This window comes from Pan troglodytes, chromosome 19 (genome assembly GCF_028858775.2).
Source record: "Pan troglodytes isolate AG18354 chromosome 19, NHGRI_mPanTro3-v2.0_pri, whole genome shotgun sequence".
NCBI lineage: Eukaryota > Metazoa > Chordata > Mammalia > Primates > Hominidae > Pan > Pan troglodytes.
The window spans coordinates 35,425,840-35,441,526 of record NC_072417.2 but is presented as its reverse complement, the minus strand read 5'-3'; the positions used below and the strand labels follow the sequence as shown (position 1 = coordinate 35,441,526).

At 45.4% G+C, this 15,687-nt stretch overlaps 1 protein-coding gene and 1 pseudogene across 49 annotated transcripts in view; one reads left to right on the top strand and one right to left on the bottom strand.

Annotated features, from left to right (window-relative positions):
• RHOT1 (ras homolog family member T1) overlaps positions 1-15,687 on the top strand; it is a 109,709-nt gene that overhangs the window by 5,522 nt on the left and 88,500 nt on the right. For 7 of the 49 annotated variants that reach the window (XR_010153238.1, XM_063799662.1, XM_063799670.1 and 4 more), the window contains exon 2: positions 12,012-12,312. The exons of 31 other annotated variants lie outside the window; for them this stretch is intronic. Coding sequence is in view for 9 of the 18 variants with exons in the window: in XM_063799665.1 (XP_063655735.1) it covers positions 4,855-4,888 (34 nt within the window). In the remaining 9 variants the exon portion in view is untranslated. Of the gene's footprint in view, positions 1-4,812; positions 4,889-4,970; positions 5,118-12,011; positions 12,313-14,492; positions 14,563-15,687 lie in introns of those variants that run through there. 11 more of the 49 variants (XM_063799665.1, XM_063799656.1, XM_063799657.1 and 8 more) reach the window with 4 other exon arrangements.
• On the bottom strand, positions 2,414-3,491 carry LOC100612905 (arginine-fifty homeobox-like; annotated as a pseudogene).

Genomic DNA, 15,687 nt, shown 5'->3' with positions numbered 1-15,687 from the left:
CACGCCTGTAATCCCAGCACTTTGGGAGGCTGAGGCGGGCGGATCACAAGGTCAGGAGATCGAGACCATCCTGGCTAACACGGTGAAACCTCGTCTCTACTAAAAATACAAAAAATTAGCCAGGCGTGGTAGCAGGTGCCTGTAGTCCCAGTTACTTGGGAGGCCGAGCCAGAAGAATGGCGTGAATCCGGGAGGCGGAGTTTGCAGTGAGCCGAAATCATGCCACTGCACCCCAGCCTGGGTGACACAGTGAGACTCCCATCTCAAAAAACAACAAAGAAAAAGAAAATTCCTTAATAAGTATTTAGTGCTTAGATAAAAGAAGTTAAGCTGTCTTTAAATGCAGAGAAAGTCAAAGTTCAAACATCCCTGGCCATAGAATCCATTCTGCATAAAGAGTCTATTCTGTTCGTACAGAGTCCTTTCTGTAACATCCTCACATATGTACTGAAACCTATTCTCTGCTGTCCTTTATTGCTGCACCAGTTGGTTACTAGTGTTGATCTCGTTTGAAGGAGAAGGATAGCTGAGCGATAGCTTTTGTTCTGCAGGCCACATCATCTGCATGTGGGCAATGAAATTGTCCTTTGGAACAGTGTTTAGCTATTTGGCCAAATGCTAAAGTTTTCCAGTTAAAAATATAACTCCATAGTTACCTTCCTCCCCCTAGTGTATTCTAATTTCAATAACTTAGGAAGAGCCAACAACGCTTCTTACTAAAGAAACATAAAAATGAGGAGTAGTTCTCTTTGCCACTTGAAGCAGGGGGTGTTTGTTATCAAGAAAAATAGCCAGTATGGCTGGTAGAGTGGTAATTGGAACCAGAGAATGTTATTTCTGCTTCATGAATATTAGGAATTTGCTGTCATTTGGAACTAGATGTTCAAAAGATGTGATGAAAAGACAAATTTGTAGCCTGGATAAATCTAGATAATTTGTTCTATAGTGATGAATTATGTTTTCCATGGATGACCTGCTTAGAAGCATGGAGTCTCAGAACTGTGGCATATTCTATTGAACTGGATCAGAAGGCCTTCTGTCCTTGCGGATAATTGTGGTCTTGCTTTTAGTTTTTATAGATTACTTCAATATTTCTCAGGCAAAATAGAAGAAATAGAGACCATTAGTCGGTTGGCTAATGAAGGATAATTTTTTTGTCCTCCATATTAATAACATACTAAATATTTGTATCAAATGTATTTATATTACATTTTATACATTTTATTATAAATTTTATTTGTAATTATTTGTTATAAGTTTTATTATAAAATACAATGTTTTATATGCATTTGTCCTATAACTTTTATAGTAAATATGAAGTTTAATTAGTGTAATTTAAGAAGAGCTTGGGATTTGTGTTTCCTCCTAAACAATCTTTATTTTCTGAAGCAGTTAAAAATATATAGTGTTTATATCATATTTGCCATTATTAAGATACCTTTTTGATTGTAAGCATATTTAAATAGTTTTTAGAATTTAATATTCTAAAATGTTTCATTATCTTTAAGGCACTCTTATTTATTTCTCAATTAAAATTAGCATAGTCTGGGTGTGGTGGCTCATGCCTGTAATCTCAGCACTTTGGGAGGCCGAGGCGGGTGAATCACTTGAGCCCAGCAGTTCCATATATATATATGTGTGTGTGTGTGTGTGTGTGTGTGTGTATACACACACACATACATACATACACACACACATATATATACACACATACACATATATATACACACACACACATATAGAGAGAGAGAGAAGAGAGTCTCGCTCTGTTGCCCAGGCTGGAGTGCAGTGGCATGATCTCGGCTCACTGTAACCTCCGCCTCCTGAGTTCAAGTGATTATCTTGCCTCAGCCTCCATAGTAGCTGGGATTATAGGCATGTGCCATCACGCCTGGCTAATTTTTTGTATTTTTTTAGTAGAGATGGGTTTTGCCATGTTGGCCAAGCTGGTCTTGAATTCCTGGCCTCAATTGATCCACGTGCCTCAGCCTCCCAAAGTACTGGTATTACAGGTGTGAGCCACTGCCCCTGGCCAAAATATTAATTTTTAAAAAAATAGCTTAAAAGTGGCTTTTACACTTGCTGCTTTATTATTCCTTTGATAGTCTCACATAGGGTTAGGTAGGGAGGCCCTAAGGAGAGCAAAAAGCCCTAGTTTAGATTTACTGAAGGATTTTTTAACTAAGTCACATTTGTCTGATCCTTTATTAAAGTAGCTGTTATTTCACTGCCCTTCCAAAAGGAAACACAAAAATGATACTGATGAAGATGTGCTATTTTTTTCCATAAATTCACTGTAATCTGTCTCTTTCCAATTTTGAACTTTTGCTGCTAATGAACTTTTTTTTTTTTTTCATGTGTAAGATGCAAGAAGACCTCTTTTCTAAATGGTCCATATTTATTAGTACTCTGGTCAGAGAAATCCAAAGTCTACCATATTGGAGGTTTTCTGGAATTCCAGGCTGTCTGTTAGACTGTAGTCTTTAAAGCCTTGCCTTATCATACTGGGCCAGGTTTGTGTGGGAGATAGGCCTACAGCTAGACCAGCAAAGGTGCTGAGAGAGGAACCCTGTCCTCCTACCTGGTACTTTGTGAGTGAGAGATACTGATACAGACAGTGGAAAGAAGAGCTGGATATCTCATTCTCATCAGGAAGATTATACAGTTCTATGATTTGGGATATGTCATAGGCATCAGAGTACAAAGCAGGAACTGAGGCCACCAGCCTCTCCCACTGAGTATCTTGCATTTGGAAGTCACTTGTGGGACTCTCAGTGAAGGTAGAGTTCCATGCCCAATTGGAAGGGTCTAAGAGCTGAGGTGGAAGGGAGCTGTAGAAATCTGAAACCACGGGAAAAAAAGCATAAGCACTGGGGGATGTTCTGGGGGAGGTGGGCACATTCTTCTTGGATGGAAGGTATCTGGTTCGGTTGCTTTGCTGATTGCTGCTGCTGCTGCTGCTGATGCTTCAATTTGAATCGCCGGTTCCTAAACCAAACCTGGGAGTGGGGGAAGAGGGGAGATTGTGGTCTGTTCTTGGAGAAGGCATTCCAGGCTTCTCCTGAGTGAAAACAGCCAGGTTATCATCTCACATCCTCTCCAATTTACCATGACACTGGGTTCTTTACTGTTGACTCTGGTAGGTTGAGTTTCAAAGCTAGTTTCTCCTGAAGATTTCTGTCTGGGAACATGGTCTGGCTAAACAGAGCTTCTAGTTCTTTATACTGTTGGCGGGTGAATGAAGTACATTCTTGATGCCTTCTCCATATTGCTGTAGTCCCAGATACTTGGGAGGCTAAGGTGGGAGGATCACTTGAACCTGGGAGGTTGAGGCTGCAGTGAGCCAAGACTGCACCACTGCACTCCAGTTTGGATGACAGAGTGAAACTGGGACTAGCTGGATCCTGTGGTGGTATCACTTTCATGTTGGAATCATTCCTGTTGATGAAAGAGTCTAGCTAGGGATTCTCTGGGGCCATTCTGTTCATCATGGTTTCTGAAATCTGTCATGAATCCCCTTAGACCATTTTCAGTCCTGCGCGGTGTGTCTCTCTCTCTCAATGAACTTTTTTAAAAAAGGAAATCATGGCCCGGAGCAGTGGCTCACGCCTGTAATTCCAGCACTTTGGGAGGCCGAGGTGGGCAGATCACGAGGTCAGGAGTTCAAGACCAGCCTGGCCAACATAATGAAACCCCATACCTACTAAAAATACAAAAAATTAGCCGGGCATGGTGGTGGGCGCCTGTAATCCCAGCTACATTGGAGGCTGAGGCAGGAGAATTGCTTGAACCCGGGAGGCGGAGGTTGCAATGAGCTGAGATTGCGCCATTGCACTCCAGCCTGAGCGACAGTGCGAGGCTCTGACTCAAAAAAAAAAAAGGAAATCACTCTTGGATTTTAATGTGGAAGAAATTCACGTTCTTTGATTTTTAGAAGATCTTTTATTGTACAATTACTTCACAAACTAGATGGTATTTTTTGTAATGTAGTGAGTGCTAAATTACCTCAAATTCTTTTCCAGATAAGGCAGGATATGAATAAATTTTTTAAAATCACACTTTAAAAGATAGTGACTGATACAAATAATTTAAACAGAATTGCCCCCACTCTTTGTTACCACTGTGTTGTATGTCTGTATGTTCAAGCGTGAGTAAAGCTACTTGATTATTGTTGTCTTTACGACACCTTCTCTCCTGCCAGAGTGTTTTCTTTCCTATCTCTGAGGCCTGCCCTGCTGGAATAGACCTGGTGGCAGGTTTGTACTTTGGCGGGAGCCTGCTGCTACACAGGCAGCCAGAACTGACCTTCAGACTAATGAGCAGAGCTGTGAAGAAATCTGAAGTTCCTCATAATGTTGGTTGTCTGTTCTGAAAATATCATTGCAGACATAGGGAGTCCATGGGAAAAGCAGAAGGAGACTGTGACTGGGAAAAAGTTTGTTCTAATGAGTTTTAAGAAGAGAGATGAAGGTCTTTTCTCTCTTGGACCTTCAGGCACCCACTTGGGTCTCTAGCAGCAAATTTTTCATTTGTTTCCTCTTATAAAGCCTTTTAAAATAAACTTCCACTTCTGCTCTGAAAAAAAAAAAGAGAGAGATGAGGAAGAATGGATGAGTTTTAAGGGCCATGGTGAGGGAGGGAACTTCAAGGGGAACAAAACATCTCTTGAAAGCCTGAATTTTGCTGAGAGATCCTATGTGATTGGGATTAAGGAACAAGTGCTTTCTTGGAAACCAGTAGCCTTTCAGTGTTGGGGATTGGCTTAATTTTGATCACATTATTTATCTTTTTTTTTTTTTCTTTTTGAGACAGGGCCTCACTCGGTTGTCCAGGCTGGAATGTAGTGGCGTGATCATGGCTCACTGTAGCTTCGACTTCCTGGGCTCAGGTGATTCTCCCATCTCAACCTTCCGAATACCTGCATATAGGCATGCATCGCCATGCCTGGCTAATTTTTAAATTTTTTGTAGAGATAGAGTTTCACCATGTTGTCCAGGCTGGTCTAGAACTCCTGGGCTCAAGTGATGTGCCTGCCTCAGCCTCCCAAAGTGCTGAGATTACAGGCGTGAGCCGCCTCACTTGGCCTGTTTAACATTTTTTGAATTGTGGATTAAAAGGTAGGTTTTTTTTTCTTTCTGAAACTGGTAAGGGCCTTAGAGTGGTGAACAAGAGCAAAATTTTAAAAAGATAATTCTGAAAAGGGGATTATGAGAAGAATCAGGGTCTTAAGCATATTAAGGTAGGCACATTTCTTATGGACCTAGAGTGGGACTGAATTATTGAATGTCAGCTTCATTTTTGCCATCCTTAATATAGTAGATGAAGGATGAGAATATGGAGATATTTGAAATATCCAGGTAGCTGGGCTCTGTGGCTCATGCCTATAATGCCAGCACTTTGGGAGGCCAATGCAGGAGGATAGCTTGAGGCTAGAAGTTTGAGACCAGTCTGGGGAACATAATGAGAACCTATCTGTACAAACAATTGTTAAAATTAGCTGGGTAAGGTGGCATGCACCTGTAGTCTCAGCTACTTGGGAAGCTGAGGTGAGAGGATCACTTGAGCCAGGAGTTCAAAGCTGCAGTGAGCTATGATCATGCCACTGTACTCTTGCCTGGGCAAAAGAGTGAGACCCTGTCTCAAAAAAAAAAAAAAAGTGTAAAATATCCAGGATAGCTCTTTAGAAATGGAAAAGTTCCTGGAAATATCCATGCTGGTGGTAGTTGTGATTATGGAGACACTCCAGGAAAAGCAGACATCTCTACTGGGAATAGTCAGGTGCAGAAGTTCAGAGGTCTTAGAAATTATACAGGCATTGTATCCTTTAAAAGGCCTTGCTGTTTTGAGTACCTGGGAGTTACACTACTGCTAAAATAAATTACATAAAGTACAGGGCTTGGTGGACTTGATGGGACTTCATAACAGAGGCATTCTGTCTGTGATCCACAGAGAGCTCTGTCTGCTGTGTATTATTCATATAAACCAATTGTAAAGTTGAAAAATCAGGGGACAGGTGTGGTGGCTCATACCTTTAGTCCCAGAACTTTGGGAGGCCAAGGTGGGAGGATTGCTTGAGCCCAGAAGTTCAAGAGCAATCTGGGCAACATAGTGAGACTTTGTCTCTAAAAAAAAAAAAGAGAAAAGGGGCCAGGCACAATGGCTCATGCCTGTAACCCCAGCACTTGAGAGGCCAAGGCAAGAGACTCACTTGAGCCCAGGGGTTTGAGGCCAGCCTGGACAACATAGGGAGACCCCGTCTCTACGAGAAATTAAAAAAATAAAAAATAAAAAAGGCCAGGCGCAGTGGCTCACGCCTGTAATCCCAGCACTTTGGGAGGCTGAGGTGGGCAGATCACGAGGTCAGGAGATCAAGACCATCCTGGCTAACACAGTGAAACTCCGTCTCTACTAAAAAAAAAAATACAAAAAAATTAGCCAGGTGTGGTGGCAGGCGCCTGTAGTCCCAGCTACTCGGGAGGCTGAGGCAGGAGAATGGCGTGACCCTGGGAGGCAGAGCTTACGGTGAGCAGAGACGGCGCCACTGCACTCCAGCCTGGGCGACAGAGCAAGGCTCCATCTCAAAAAAAAAAAAAAAAAAAAAAATTGACCGGGTGCAGTGGCTCATGCTTGTAAACCTGGCACTTCGGGAGGCTGAGGTGGGTGGATCACTTGAGGTCAGGAGTTCGAGGCCAGCCTGGCCAACATGGTGAAACCCTGTCTTTACTAAAAATACAAAAAAATTAGCCGGGCATGGTGGCACATGCCTGTAATCCCAGCTACTCGGGAGGATGAGGCAAGATAATTGCTTGAACCCAGGAGGCGGAGGTTGCAGTGAGCCGTGATCGTGCCATGCACTCCAGCTTGGGCAACAGAGCAAGGATCCATCTAAAAAAAAAAAAAAAAAAAAAATTAGCTGAGTGATGGAGTGGTAATTAGCTGAGTGATGGAGTGGTGTGTGCCTGTGGTCCCACCTACTTGAGAGGCTGAGGCAGGAGGATCACCTGGGGCCAGGAAGTTGAGGTTGCAGTGAGCTGTGATTGCACCACTGCACTGCAGCCTGGACAACAGAACAAGATCCTGTCTCAAAAAAGAAAAGAAAAAGAAAAACAGAACTATGGTAAGTCAGGGACTATCTTTCTGTGTTGTTAGCGTTAAATGCATTCTCTTTTTTTTTGAGATGGAGTCTCGCTCTGTCGCCCAGGCTGGATGGAGTGCAGTGGCGCGATCTCGGCTCACTGCAAGCTCTGCCTCCCGGGTTCACGCCATTCTCCTGCCTCAGCCTCCCGTGTAGCTGTGACTACAGGTGCCCGCCACCACGCCTGGCTAATTTTTTTGTATTTTTAGTAGAGACAGGGTTTCACCATGTTAACCAGGATGGTCTCGATCTCCTGACCCCGTGATCTGCCAGCCTTGGCCTCCCAAAGTGCTGGGATTACAGGTTTGAGCCACTGCGCCCAGCCTAAATGCATTTTCTTTTCTTTTTCTTTCTTTCTTTCTTTCTTTTTTTTTTTTTTTTTAAGTTTTGGTTGCCAGGGAGGATCCTAACACATTTCAAAAAATTTTTTGAGACAAGGTCTCACTCTGTTGCCCAAGCTGGAGTGCAGTGGCTCAATCATGGCTCACTGCAGCTTCGACTTCCCAGGCTCCAGGGATCCTCCCACCTTAGCCTCCCGATTACCTGAGACTATGGGTGTGCGCCACCATGCCTGGCTAATTTTTTATTTTCTGTAGACATAGGGTCTCACTTTGTTGTCCAGGCTGATCTTGAACTCTTGGGCTCAAGTGATTCTCCCACCTCAGCCTCCCAAACTGCTGGGATTACAGACATGAGCCACTGCATCTGGTCTAAGTATATTTTTAACTTATATTTTCAACTTATGATGGGTTTATGGGGAAGAAATCCTATCATAAGTGAAGGAGCATCTGTGTTTTGCTTCCATGGTGCATAATCATCTGGAATCAGGATGAACTACTATGAATGTTGACAGGAATACTACCTTGAGCTAGCTGAAGGTTTGGGATTGCTGGAACCTTAAGCAAGGGCATGATAAATGTAGTTATTTAAGGAAAAAGGGTTATGAAATGTTGCACGTAAGTTGGCAAGATCTGAAAATTCCGGGACCCAACATTGGCTTGGTGAGTTCTACTTTGTTCTTGTAGCTAGACGAATGTTTCTGCCAAATCACTTTCCCACACACAGTTAAAACATACAGTTTGCAGATCTCTCTGCCATTTCTAGGGTACTATATCTTACGTAGTGGTGTGTGAATGTGTGTTTTGAGACAGGGTCTCGCTGTGTCACCCAGCCTGGACCAGCTTGGTGTGCAGTGGTGTGATCATGGCTCACTGCAGCCTCAACCTCCTGGGCTCAGGTGATCCTCCCACCTCAGCCTCCCAAGTAGCTGGGACTACAAGCACACGCCACCATGCCTGGCTAATTTTTAAAATTATTTTTGGTAGAGGCGGGGTCTCACTGTGTTGCCCAGGCTCGTTTTGAACTCCTGGGCTCAAGTGATCCCCTCACCTCAGCCTCCCAAAGTGCTGGGATTATGGGCATGAGCTGCCATGCCCAGCCCTTAATGTTAATGTGCACTTTTTCTCATGTTACAGACCTGTTTTCTAGGTGTGCTCCAAGGAAGTTTAAGCATATGCTGTAAGCATTTAGATAACATCTAGTCCACCTATCCCCACCTTTTCTTTTTTTAACTGATTTAACTGGTGAGAAAAATTGAGGCCCAGAGAGAGTTGTAACTCAGGGTCATACTGTTAATGGCAAAAGCCGGTTCCTGAATCCAGATTTTCTGGCCCAGGCCAGTGCTCATTTTAACACCTTAAATTCAAACTGATCATTGTCATGACATTTACCATTTGTGTACTTAATGTGTGACAGGTGTTGTGCTAAGCATTATATAGCTCTCATCTTTATTAATCCTCTTAACAATTCTATGAGGCTGGCCAGTATTTTATAGATGAATAAGCAGCCTTGATGACTTGCCTGAGGAAGCACAGCTAGTAAGTGCTGGAACTAAGATTTCAGCCCAATTCTGTGTAGTTCCAAAGCCTGTGTTGTTTTTTCTTCTTTTCTTTTTTGATTAAATATTTATGTAAAAGGTAATAAAGAATAATATGACAAATACTCAACACCCAGCTTAAGAAATAAAGTATTACCAATCATTTGAAGCTCCCTTCCCATTACATTGTCCTCTCTTTTCCTCCAAAGTAATCATCCGCATTCCTGAGTTTCAAATTTGTGCTCCTAACCACCAAGCTATACAGCTGCATTTATTAAGTGCCATGGGAGCTGGAGCCACTGTTATTCAACAGTAAACAAGAAAGACATGTTTTCTGCCCTTGAGAAGTTTCCTATGGGTGATAATGAAATATTTGTTTCTTAATCTTTCTGGAGATCTTCAGTAGCTGGTACGAAATGTGACATCAAGGAGGTTTAAGAAGTCCTTCAGGAGATCACTGGTGATATGTTGGAAGGTTGCCTAGATATTACACAAATGAATCAGAGTTAAGAATACATGTGTTGGCTGCGCGCAGTAGCTCATGCCTATAATCCATTTGGGAGGTCGAGGCGGGTGCATCATGAGGTTAGGGTTCAAGACCAGCCTGGCCAACATGGTGAAACCCCGTTTCTACTAAAAATGCAAAAATTAGCCAGGTGTGGTGGTGCACACCTGTGATCCCAGCTACTCAGAAGGCTGAGACAGGAGAATCAGCTTGAACCCAGGAGGCGGAGTTTGCAGTGAGCTGAGATCATGCCATTGTACTCCAGCCTGGGTGACATAGCAAGACTGTCCCCCGCTCCCACCCCGCCGCCCAGAAAAAAAAAAAAAGAATACGTGTGTCTTAATTGGATCACTGATTATTTTTTCTTCCTAGAGACCAAGTTATAGATTGGGTGTTTTGTTTTCCGACAAGGTCTTGCTCTTTCATGGCTCACTGCAGCCTCAACTTCCTGGGCTCAAGTGATCCTCCCACCTCAGCCTCCTGAGTATCTAGGAATCCAGGCCCTGCTAGTTTTTGTATTTCTTATAGAGACAGAATCTCGCCACATTGCCCAGGCTGGTCTCAAACTCCTGGGCTGAAGTGATCTGCCTGCCTCAGCCTCCCAAAGTGCTGGGATTACAGGCATGAGCCACTCTGTGCTCAGCCTTGTCTTATTTAATATATTTTCCATATTATCCCCACATAGTATGTAAGACAAAACTTTGTCCTTAGAAGACAATCAGGTCAATAATTATAAAATGAACTAATAGTAGGAGTCTAGACAAAAAAGATGGGTCATGTAGAAGCATAAGTTAATACCCTGCATGTTCTAGTGTTTTCCCTAGTTTGTTATAGGCAGGGTAGACATGTGTCTGGGTGGAACTAGTGCTCTTGGATAAAAAATCTATTACAGTGTTTCTCAGTTTTTGTTTGTTTGTTTTTTGTTTTTTTGAGACAGAGTCTCCCTCTGTCGTCGTTTTTTGAGACAGAGTCTTGCTCTGTCACCAGGCTGGAGTGCGGTGGCGCCATGCAATCTCGGCTCACTGCAACCTCTGCCTCCCGCCTTCAAACGATTCTCCTCCCGCAGCCTCCCTAGTAGCTAGGACTACAAGCGCATGCCACCACGCCCGGCTAATTTTTGTATTTTTCGTAGAGACGGGGTTTCACCATGTTGGCCAGGATGGTCTTGATCTCTTGACCTCGTGATCCGCCCACCTCAGCCTCCCAAAGTGCTGGGATTACAGGCATGAGCCAGCGTGTCCAGCCGTTTCTTGGTATTTTAGCTATAAGTTCTTTTGGTAAATACAGAGCTCACCTACCCTCTGAGTTCCGACACCAATTTTCCTATACCAACTGAGTGTCATACAATTCAATTCAATTCTAATGATGGCAGTGGCGGCCATCTGGAGTGGCCATCAGCTGCAGCAGGGAGGCGCAAGCGGTGGCAGCAGGAGTGGCTGCTGGAGCAGCAGTCGTGGTGGTGGGACCCCTGTGCCCTGCATCCCTGAGGCAGCTGAGTGCATCACTCCTACCTCACATGGCCGGGCAGGACCTGCTTCCAGGCCTGGAGCCTCCACTATGGCCTCAACCTTTCCCCACACCGTGTCTCAGGAGCCCATGAGCACCCGGCTGAAGGTGCAGCTGGGACTCGTGGGGCCAGCCTCAAGATCATCGGGTTTGTTTGTGTGGGGTTGGCCAGGGCTGCCACGCCACCTGTACCTCTCCTGCTCCTGCTGCAGGGAAAATGTGGAGAGGAGGCATGTAGTCCCCAGAGCCCACACCTGGGAGCCCCCTGGAGCCTGATACCCCCAGAGCCACCATGATGGGGCCGGGCCGAGTTACCCGTTGGCAGGGGAGCAGTGTGATCAGGCATGGAGGGGTGGACAGAGAGGAGCCCCGAGATGGAGCTGGGCCCTGAGCGGTGCCGCGCTCCATGGAGCTGGCAGGAGCTGGAAGCTGGCAGGAGCCCCACCTCCCAGTCGCAGCTGCAGCTGCCCAGCCATGGCTGTGGACCCAGGCATCTCTGCAGTCTAAGGGGCCCAGGAAGCCTGTGGGCTTGGAGATGTCTGCTCCTGCTGCCTGGCCTCTCCCTGCTCCTGGTGCCCGTTCTGATTTCAGAGCGAGGTTGGGGCCAAGCCTGGGTGCTGTTGCAGCCTGACCGGGTGTGCGCATGCTTGGGACAGTGGTGACATGCCAGGCCCCTGCCACTTTGGCCTCCTCTAGACTTCAGGCACTGGCGAGCATGGGAGGGAGGCTGAGATGGGGGCTGAGGGCAGCTTGGTGTAGGCCTGCAGGTACCCCTTGGCATGGCCTTGGCAGCTTGAATGCCAGCAGGAGGCAGACAGGCTCCTGGGCAGAAGGGGGCAGATGCCCCGTGAAGCCCCACCTTCAGGCTGGGGAGGGCCTGAAGCCCGGGGGCTGGGTTGCTGATCCCGCAGACCAGTGTGGGAACTTGTGACGCGGGTCCTCCCATGGCTGCCCATGGACCAATCGGCACACTCTTCTTCCCCTCTGAGGCCCATAAAAAGCCTCCCGGACTCTGCCAGACCAGAAGAGAGATGACGGCATGACCTGCCTACAGGGAGGAACTACCCTCTCTGCTGAGAGCTGAAGGGGTGACAGGATGATCTGCCTGCAGAGAGGAGCTACCCTCTCTCCTGAGAACTGAAGAGACGTTGGGATGACCTGCCTGCAGAGAGGAACTACCCTCTCTGCTGAGAGCTGAACATTCTTCGGGACAGCCTGCCAAGCAGAGAGGAGCTATCCTCTCTGCTGAGAACTGAACATTTGTTGGGACACCCTGGCTACAGAGAGGAGGTACTCACTGTAGGTTTCCTCTGAGCTGTTCTGTCGCTCAGTAAAGCTCCTGTTTGTCTTGCTCACCCTCCACTTGTCTGTTACCTCATTCTTCCTGGATGCAGGACAAGAACTCAGGACCTGCTGAATGGTGGGGCTAAAAGAGCTGTAACACAAACAGGGCTGAAACATGCCCCTTGCTTGCTACCTTGAGAGTGTAGAGAAGGAGAGAAGAGCTGCAGTCCTTCAGGGAGCCCAGACCTGGGAGCTCCCTTAGCCAGGGCTATGACTCCCTCTTTGGGGCCCTGTGGTTCCTGCAGTCGCCAAGCTTCCGGGCACCACTGTGTTCTCCAGTGCCAGCCGTGGAAGCTGCTTGTGATGCGCCTGGTCCAGTTGCAGCCTCGCAGGGAGATGGTGCCCAAGCTGGCATCTGGAGCTGCCCACCCCACAGCAGCAGCCGGCGTGCCTGGCTGTGCACAGAGGTCAGACCCCATGCTTGCTCACACATCCCTCACCACTTTGTGCCTGGCTCACCTTTGGCAGGCGTGGGATCCAGGCTGGTCGTGTGAGTTGAGCACAGCCTGCCAGGCTGAGTGGGTGGAACGAGCCCAGTGGGCCAGAGCAAAACTTGGACAAAGGCACCACTGGCCACAGAAGTTTCCAGTTGGTGAAATGACACCCCTAGGATCCCGTAACACTGACACCACCCAGAGTTAGCTTCAGATCCACTATAGTTGCCCAGTGGGTTCTTCTGCCTGCTACACAGACAGACCAATTCACTGAGACCACAGTATTGTAGTAAAGAAATAACTTAATTAACACAAGGCTGGCCATGCAGGAGAACTAAATGTATCACGCAAATTAGTCTCCCAGAAGGCTCAGAGGTTTGGGTTTTTCAAGGATAGTTTGGTGGGTGGGGGCTACAGAATGGAGGATGTTGATTGGTTGAGGATGAAATCATCGGGATGTGGAAAACGTTCCTCGTGCTCAGTCAGCTGCTGATTGGGGGCCACAGGATCGACTGAGTCACAAGTTGTGGGTTCCGGTAGAGTCAGTCCTTCACCAGAAATGCAAAAATATGAAAAACATCTCAAAATGCCAATTGTAGGCTCTATTATAGTGATGTTATCACAGGAGTAACTGGGGAAAGTTACAAATCTCCTGACCTCCAGAACAATGGTTGGTTATCATTTACACCTGTATCTTAGCAGAATTCAGGTCCCTCACATAATCCTAACCTTGTGGCCTTTCACTAGTTTTACAAAGGTGGTTTAGTTTTAGGAAGTGCTATTATCATTCTTGCTTTAAGATTAAACAGTAAACTTAAATTCCTCTCAAGGTTATCTTGGCCTGTTCCCAGGAATGACCAGGGACAGCTTGGAGGTTAGAAGCAAGATGGAGTCAACTATGTCAGATTTCTCTTACTGTCATAATTTTGCAAAGGCAGTTTCACCACCAGTTAAAGAGCAAGGTTTCCAACAACATTGCCCTTACTTCAGCAGCATGCACTTTGGCCTGACCAACCACAAATTCAGGGCTTCCTACTACCCCCTCAGACTAGAGTGAGTCACAAAACTCGGGAAAGTGCTATATTCACGATTATACAAGTGAACAACCAGATTGAAGAGGTACATGGGGAAAGGTCTGGAAGAGTCCCGAGCTCAGGAGCTTCTTTCTCTGTAGGGTCAGGGTGCACCACCTTCCTGGTACATTGACCTGTTCACCAACCAGGAAGCTCTCCTGAGCTTTGATGTTCGGAGTTTTTATATGGGTTTTCAGTAGGTAGATGTGATTAAGTCATTGGCCACGTGCTTGATTCCAGCTGTTTCCCTGTTGGAGGTTTTGGGGTGGGGCTGAGAGTTCTGACCCTCTAATCATGTAGTTGGTTTTTCTGGTGACCAGCTCCCATCCTGCTAGCATGCTCTGTTGCCCCCTCCTCCCCACGTGAGTCACCTCATTAGGATGAACTCTGTGGTTGAAAGGGACTCATTATTCATAATAAAAGACACTCCTATCATATAGGAAATTCCAAGGGATTCTGATGCTCTGTGCCAGAAGCTGGGGACAAAGACCAGATGTATTCTATGTTATATCATTCCCTCCTTTATATTATTTGAAATTTTAACATTTTATTTTTTACCAAAAACAAATTGAACACAGTAATTTTAGCATATGTTTATATTTTAACTGCCTCAGTAGCGACCTGTTATTCCCAGTTCTCCGGTTGCTGTTAAGAAAATCTTTGAATGCTAGTTCCAGAATCTCCAGGAGGTGAGACCAGTTTCCTTAGTGGTGATGTCGAAAATAACAGCAGTACCACTGTGCTTGGGCCAGGTGAAATCAAATCAGATGATTCAGTCTGGTTGATGTGCTAGAGGCCCTTTTCCCATTCATGTAAAATTGGAAAATTTTGTTCACTATCCAAGTGTTTCCAAATATTTGGTTATTGTGTCAATGTAGATTCATACATATTAAGTATGTATCTTGGGTATAAATTTAAGTTATAATTTAATATAAATTGTGTGGCACAAAAGTAGTTCAAAGGAGGAAGTGGAGGAAATAAGAGCTATAGGTAGAATTTGATCCATCCTTGAAAGATAATTATTAATAACATTTGGGAAAATAGAGGGGAAAGCAGGAATGATGTTTAGATGAGGGAAACTGTGTGAGGTGGGCAGGATTTATCATGGCTTGTTTGCACTTAAACAATGCAGAATGGCCTTATTTGAGCAAATTGAGTGGGGGATAGTGGGAAATGAGATTAGGTAGGTGAGCTAGGGATAGATTATTTATGATATTCAAAGGCCAGTAGAATGATTTCATTTTGGTGTGGTAGATAATTGAGAGTCAAAGAAAGCGTTTCATCAGGTGAGTCAGAAAATGAAAAGAGCATGTAAGAAAAATGGACCAGCATTTATATTGTTGGTAGATTAATGAGGAGAGAGACTGGAGAAAGGGATAGGAAATTTGGGACTGGGAGATTTTTCAATAAAAGTACCATAATTAGGGAAATAGGGGAACAGTGAGGGAAGGAATGAATATTAAAAATTTCAAAAGAAAATTTGACAGATCTTGACTGCTAAATGCAGAAGAATGATGAATCGGAGATGGTACATTTTTAAAATTTTTCTTTTTATCCAGATATGTAAAAAGAATGTTAACCAAGGCTGGGTGTGGTGGCTCACGCCTGGTAATCCCAGCATTTTGGGAGGCCAAGGTGGGCAGATCACAAGGTCAAGAGTTCGAGACCAGCCTGGCCAATATGGTAAAATCCCGTCTCTACTAAAAATACAAAAATTAGCCAGCGTGGTGGTGCGCACCTGTAATCCCAGCTACTTCGGAGGCTGAGGCAGGAGAATCACTATAATCTGGGAGGCAGAGGTTGCAGTGAGCTGA